This window comes from Psammomys obesus, unplaced genomic scaffold, assembly GCF_907164565.1.
Source record: "Psammomys obesus unplaced genomic scaffold, mPsaObe1.curated_primary_1811, whole genome shotgun sequence".
NCBI classification, from domain to species: Eukaryota; Metazoa; Chordata; class Mammalia; order Rodentia; family Muridae; genus Psammomys; species Psammomys obesus.
In genome coordinates this window covers 4,009,447-4,017,011 of record NW_026592510.1, presented here as the reverse complement: position 1 = coordinate 4,017,011, position 7,565 = coordinate 4,009,447, and the positions used below count along the sequence as shown (strand labels likewise).

The following is a 7,565-nucleotide window of genomic DNA, read 5'->3' as shown; positions in this document are numbered from 1 at the left end:
GAACTTTCAGGTGTGCTGTTAAGTTGCTAGTATGGGATCTCACTCATTTCCTTATGAAAGCACCTAGTGCTATGAACTTTCTCTTTAGCACTGCTTTCATTGTGTCCCATAAATTTGGGTATGTTGTTCATTCATTTCCATTGACTTATAGAAAGTTGTTAGTTTCTTTATTTTTTTTCCTTGACCCCAATGGTCATTAAATGGAGTGTTGTTCACTTTCCATGAGTTTGTAGGCTTTCTGTTGTTTCTGTTGTTATTGAAGTCAAGCTTTAATCTACAGTGGTCTGATAAAATGTATGGAGTTATTTCAGTTTTCTTGTATCTGTTGAGACTTTCTTTGTGACCCAGTATATGTTCAGATTTTGTGAAGATTCCGTGAGGTACTGAGAAGAAGGTATATTCTTTTTTGTTTGGGTGAAATGTTCTGTAGATATCTATTAGGTCCATTTGAGTCATAACATCTGTAAGTTCCATTATTTCTTTGCTTCATTTCTGTCTGGATGACCTGTTCATTGGTGAGAGTAGGGTGTTGAAGTCTCCCAGTATTAGTGTGTGGAGTTTGATGTGTGATTTAAGCTTTTACAAATGTAGGTGCCCTTGTATTGGGGGCATAGATGCTCAGAATTGAGATGTTCTCTTGGTGGATTTTTTTCTTTGATGAGTGTAAAGTGTCCTTCCCAACCTCTCTTGATGGATTTTGCTTTAAAGTCTATTTTGTTAGATATTAGAATGGCTACACCAGCTTGCTCTTTGGATTGACTTACTTTACTCTGAAGTAATGTCTGTTTTTGATGTTGAGGAGAGTGTCTTGCATGCAGCAGAATGATAGATCCTGTTTTTGCATCCATTCTGGAATTCTGGTGAGTCTTCAGGTCTAGTAAGGTGTCCCCCTCACGTTTTTGTGGCCTGCAAGACTTCTGGGGTTTTGGATGTCAATGTTGCTCTGGGCTTCCTAGAACCAGTGTGGCCTTTGGGAAAATAAAGGTCTTCTGGGGTCCCTGGTAGCAGTGTGGCCTCTGGGTGTCTCACCAGCTTTTTAAAATGCTCTAGCCCCCTCACTCATCCCCTCCCAATCCTACCCTCTCTCCCTCTTTTCCTCACATCTCCCTCCCCAAGTCCACTGACAGGAAAGGTCCTCTTCCCCTTCCATCTGACCCTAGCCTATCAGGTCTCATCAGGCCTGGCTACATTATCTTCCTCTGTGACCTGGTAAGGTTGTCCCCACCCTCTTGGGAGGTGATCAAAGAGCCAGCCACTTAAGAAGCTTGCATGTCAACCTTGCAGTTGGCCCTCCCTTTGTGCCCCAGGTCTCTTCAGCATTATTATTCATTCTTTTCATTTATTCTTATACATTTTTCATTCATCAAGTACTTTTTGATGATATGATTTGTTTATTTTTGTTTGTTTTTTCATGAACATATTACTTGAAGTATAACTTATACTTAAGATTTGTTAACAGTAATACCAAGGCTAGAAGTAATGTTCAGATTATTGATACCATGTTAATGACTTCCAAATTAATTAAGTCCAAAGAGAGTTTTTGAATGTTCAGGATATTAGACACTGGACCAGTGTCTAACAAATCAACATAATTCCTATTCTTTGGAAAGCTTCTGGGTTTTGAGGGTGGTGATAGTTTGTATGAAAATGGCCCCCACAGACTCATAGGGAGTGGCATTATTGGAGATGTGGTCTTGTTGGACTAGGTGTGGCCTGGGTTGGAGGAAGGGTGTCATTAAGGGTGTGCTTTGGGGTTTCAAATGTTCAAGCCAGGACCAGTATCACTCTCTCTTCCTTCTGCTTGCTAATCCAGACATAGACTTCTCATTTGTTCTCTCCAGTCCCATGTCTGCCTGCATGCTACCTTGCTCCCTGTCATGACAAAAATGGACTAGACCTTTAAACTGTAAGCCAGCCTCAATTAAATGTTGCCTTATAAAAGTTTCTGTGGTTATGATGTCTCTTCATAGTAACTGTATACTGATTAAGATAGAAGAGAGGTAATTTGGAAATAAACACATAGATAAATGTGCATTTATAATTAAGATATAGTATTGAAAGAAAAAAATCAGATGATAAAGGAAATAAGAATCTTTGTTCAAGGCCAGTCTTATCTACATAGAGAATTCTAGGATAATCATAGTAAGACCTTGTCTCAAAAATTAGTTTTAATTGGGCTTAAAATCCCGGAAGGGTAGAGTTTATGATGGCAGAGTGAGGGCACAGAATCAGGCACCTGGAGCAGCAGCTGAGAGATCGTCACATCTTGATCTGTGAACAGGAAGCAGAGAGAAGGCACACTGGGAATGGCGTCAGTCTGTTCAAACTCTAAAACTTGTCCCTAGAGGCACATCTCCTCCAGATAAACCACACCTGCAGTCCCACCAACCGAGGACCATCCTCATCTGGCCTATGGCGAACTGGGTGCTTGGAGGTGCCAACAGAATTCGTGCAGGGTGTGCTCAGGGATGCCTCTCAGGCAGGACCACACCCTGTCCATCTTTTAGGTCATACTCCGCTGCCAACTATGAATGTCCAAGCCCGTAAACATTTGAATTCTAAAATTGGGCTTTATCTTAAGTTTGAACTTTATCAACTTAAGTTAAATACATAAGTTTGTCTACCTTTGCTTGTACAGAGACTGGTAAATTTAAAGACAAAGAAGACAATGATGTCTGCTGGGACCTCAAAATGACACACTCAAAAAGGAAGCCTCTATCTCCCTTTTCCCCCACTTTCAGACTCTTTCTCACCATGACCCACACTTAGATCCTGGCATGACCTCAGCTTCAACATCTCCGGGACCAAGAGCAGCTCTCCATCTTTCCCAGAATTAATTACACTATTTTAAACACTAAATACTAATAATTGGAGCAACAGTGGCCTCCAAAATGTTTTCACTTGTTTGATATTATCCAAGGCCTCGAGTAGAGAAGACCATATTGGTATGAGAGGAAAAGAAATAAATTTTACCTGTGATTGAGGCTCTAAGCCCATTGGAAGAGCAAGGCCCAACATGCTTTTTAAACAAGATGACTCATAAGTAACACTGCATTGCCTAACTATGCCTTCTTCTAGCATTAACCAAGTTATCATGCCAAGTTCAGCTACTTCAGCAGCTGAAGGAACGCATGTGATGTTAGCATGTTAACATATTCAACTCATGTCATCAAAGGGGAGATTGGTAGCAGGGTGTTATAGATGCTAAGGGATGTATTTACCAAGTTCATTGTATTATTCTTTATGCTTTTGGGTATATCTAGAAAGTTCAATATTAAAATGTTTTCTCTTATAAATAGTCTTTCTATCATGATTTAACATTTCCCACTTCTTCTACAAAATGCTTTTCTGTTCTAATGAGAAATAGGATACTTCCCATTCACTTGTCTCTGATAACTGCTCTGGCAACAGACTATATGGTGGAGTTGAACAAAAGTTAAAAACTGTGAAGTGTGAGAACTCAGTATACCTACCCTGAACGCCACTATTTCATTTTCATAAACAGTTTCCAAATTAAATTTCTCCGAACCAGGAAGTAAAAACCAAATAGACTGACAACAGAGCAGAGTGCACAACTAAGGGAAGCTGGAAGGTAAAGCTCACTTTCTCCTCACGACCCTGCTCACCCCAAATTCCCCAAAGACAAGCCTGCATCAATCAACGTAAACTAAGCCACGTTGCTGGAAGAAGTGGGGTTTTGATTTTGTTTTTTGTTTTTCATTTTTTGTTTTGCTTTTTTAGACACAACAGAAAATCCTCTTGGAAGGATCTCTTAGAAATTTCTAGTTTAGGTCCTTTCTTTCTATACTGACTCAAGGGACAGATACATAATCCAAAGGAAGAAATCCAAAGAAGATGACCTTAATGGTCCCAATGGGAAAGATGTAGGATCCAGCATCAGACAGTATCAGACAGCATCCCTGCCCAAAAGTTTGGTAGCTACTGACTTATGAACCTGGTACCTCAGTTTCCACATCCACAAGATGATGATAGCTTAGGTTAATATTGGAGTTAAGTAGGAAGACATATAGAAAATGTTTATCACTATATATAGTGTTCTAGAAGGACTCAATGGAGGACTTAGGGTTTTGTGAATCACATTATCCCTGTCTTAATATGATCCACATAGGCCCACTTTCCATTCTGTCTAAATCCCTTGTCTAAGAAAAAAAAAGTTACAAACATGTGACTCTAAATCAATTTTATTTTGCCTTTGTACTAGAAAAACATTAGCCTACATATCTGATCCATTAGTAAAATTATAACTTAAAGGAATAAATGGCACATTGAAAAGTTAGATTATTTCTTGTTTTCCTACTTAGTCAGTTCCAAAGTAGAACTTACAGTTGAATAAACAAATATTTAAGGCATAGAATCATTCCTCTACAGTTTTATTCTTGATTTCATAAAATGCACTGTTCCCATGAATTCCTTAGCTTTGGAATCAACCACTTAAATACATGGAGGAAAAAAAAAAACAATAAATTTTGTATAGATGCCAAAACTGTAAACTCTAAGAGCTAGAGATTTTTTTACTGGTTCTTCAAAAATGTTGCCCCAAGAAAGTTAGAGTGCAAATTTATTGCATGTATAAAGTCAAAAGATTTGAAATATTTTTATATAAATTTTAATACCTTTGATCACTATCCTAGCTTTTCATAAACACAATAGAGAATTATATTATAGAATCACATAAACAAAAATTTACTATAGTCAATGCTTTGAAAACATACAAATAAGAGCACTTAATTTTTTAAAATCACTTTTAAAATTTTAAAAAATGACACTTAAGGTAAAGTGCTATTCCAAAACAAGTATTTCATTTTAACTTTAAATTTTTACAGATATACTCAAAATGTTTTGAAAGTCGCAAATAACAAAGTAAATAGATACAAAACGAAAGCCCCAGATTGAATAAAGACAGAACATTTAAATTTCTCTGTTAAAATCTACAATGAAGTAGTATAATTTTCTCCATCGAATCAAGCCATTATCTCATTATGAAAGCAATATAGCAACACAAACATGCCGCGGTTCAAGCAAGGACTCAGCCATCCCCTGACTTTCCTCAATGCTTTGTTATTTCTCCCAGCACCATGTCTGGCAAAATTCACTCTGAGGCCTCTTGGGGGCAATAGGTTAAATGGCCTTGAGATCAAAATGTTTTCTTGTGACTTGTATTTAAACTCTTGAACAATTAAAAATCCCCTTTTAATAATTACATAACTTGTCCTTCTTTGCAGATGGAACATGATGGAGGACTCAGGACTCTTCGTTCTGTGGATCTGAAACAGCTGGAGATAAACAGAGAATGCCACCCTTCCTCTCTTCAACCCTTGTCCTCTTCTCCAATCTGAAAATTCAGGAGAGTCAGGCTTTTGAGAATGAGCAGATGATTCTAAGCCAGTGAGTCGGATTTACAGTTATTATCCAACAAGAAACACTGAATGCCATTTTTAGACCATCTGTACGATAGGAAAAAACCGCAAGCCCTCTTCTGGACAACGACGAATCTAATAATGACTGCTTTGCAGAGAAAACTCCTCGCACCAGATACCTGCTGACTTGAGAATTCAATTACTGCTCAGTTGGAATACAGTCAACATTTTTCTAGTCCTAACAGGAATGTGTCTACAATTCAAATCAAAACTTTTTTTTTTTTTTTTGAAGAAGGTGGGGATTCCTGGTCTGTGAAAAGATGGAGCAGTTGCCCCATCCCTTGAATGGGTTGTGCTAGTGACAGAGGGGAGTGTCAGGGACACAGTCTGACCAAGAGAGCTTCCTGTTCAACAAAACAATTTCAAACTATTACTACTAGCCACCCTCTAACATTCAATCCAACCATGGTGTTTCATGATTGTTCAGACTCTGGAGTGATGTCTACACATTGGAAGAGTCACAAGTCGGCTGGGAAACTAAGAAAAGACAATCAGTTGTATATTAACCATTGCCTTCCAAAAAGTCTAAGATACTTCTTTGCCATCTAAAAATTGAGGCACTCTGCCCTCAGGCAATCTCTGCCTCTCCACTCTCTGCCAGTGCACCCCATGCTCACTCAGAATGAGAGGAAAGAGAGAGAGAGACTGGGACTTTGTGATGACAAAACTGCTACTCAGTGGCCCCTGCCCTAGAGTTACCCTTGCTAATTCCACCAACTACATGCTGACCTCTCTGGTGGAATTAAGTTGTGTACTGAGTATAAACCCCGAATGAGAAAATCCTAGGCTACTCCAGATTTCCTTGCTACGGGTTATTTCCCCCTTATAAATATGTTAGCCAAACAATATTCATGATTTTCCTGGGAGGTGATACATTGTCAAAATAAGACACTTCCAAACTCTGAGCAATCTGGTAGCCTCTGGTCCATCAGACTTGAAGATTCCCAGGGATAAGGCCACACTGGTCACGTGAGGTTGCAACCAGACACGGCGGTGGCCATGGATTCCTCGTCTTTCTGATCTAACTCCTTTGCTACAGAGTAGGCCACTGATCCGTTTGTCCATAGCTGCCGCTTGGGATCTGATTCTTTGGCCAGGAATGGCAGCTGTGTTCTCTTCATCCTCTTTACAATTCTGGCGAAGCCAAGCAGTACAGAACTAAATATCATGGCAAATCCGCATAGAAGGAATGCTGCGGTATAGCTGCCTGTCGTATCCACCAGCCATCCTACAACAAAGGCAAAACCACACTGCTGAACTAAAAAATTCAGTTACCAGACTAACCCACTCCCAAATCTAACCATTTCTCAGAATAATCAAAACAGACCACGGCATATCATCCTAACTTCAAACAAAAAGCAGATGGCCTAAAATAGTCATGCAGCAACTGAGAAATACGTGAATTAATGATTGCTGTTAAGTGAGGGACTTCGAATAATCTCTGTATTTGGTAATCACCCAATAAATATTAGTGATCATCAACTCAATGGTTTTAAAAGGATTCAAATTTGTATTTCATAGTCTGTAACTTTAAATATCATTTGAATAATTGAAGTTGGGGTCACTTACATAGGGGGTTAAGTGGACTTGCAAAATGCTAATAGGACTCCCAGAACCCACACGCTGCTTTAATTAACCTAATGGGCTTCAATACCGTACACAGCTGTCAATGGAAGACTAATTTTACTTATACCTCATTTGAAAACCAGGACTTTGCTCCACTCCTTTTTGGCCCTTTGGCTAAGGTCATGTGCGTGCAGAACCTGGTGGTGTGCGCTGCTGGAAATGTACAAACCTGAGGCCATACACCTAAAATCACGTATTGGAGCATCTATAAATTTTTCCTCAGAACATCATTCATATGCCAAAAAAAAAAAAAAAAAATCCACCAGGAAAGCATACAGTTTCTCTATTCACCTACTTCAAATCCAATTGCCAAAATGGAGTGTAAAAATTAATTCACAATCTACAAAGTTTCCCACGATCCATAATCCCTGCACATGTTTTTGTGATGGTCTGATTTACATGTGCATTTCTGTAGGACCAAAGTAGTTAGTTTGCATTAAAATGGAATTGTGATTTCTTGTCATAAATCACTAGTCCACATTTTCTAAAGTATACTTTAGT

The 7,565-nt window shown here is 38.9% G+C and overlaps 1 protein-coding gene across 11 annotated transcripts in view; it reads right to left on the bottom strand.

Moving 5' to 3' along the window:
• Nucleotides 1-4,186: 4,186 nt before the first annotated feature.
• The window catches only part of Slc16a12 (solute carrier family 16 member 12), a 77,582-nt gene continuing 74,203 nt past the window's right edge, over nt 4,187-7,565 (bottom strand). For all 11 annotated transcript variants that reach the window (XM_055614045.1, XM_055614041.1, XM_055614036.1 and 8 more), the window contains one exon: nt 4,187-6,666. In XM_055614045.1, the coding sequence (XP_055470020.1) occupies nt 6,404-6,666 (263 nt within the window). In that variant the 3' untranslated portion in view covers nt 4,187-6,403. The remainder of the gene's footprint in view (nt 6,667-7,565) is intronic.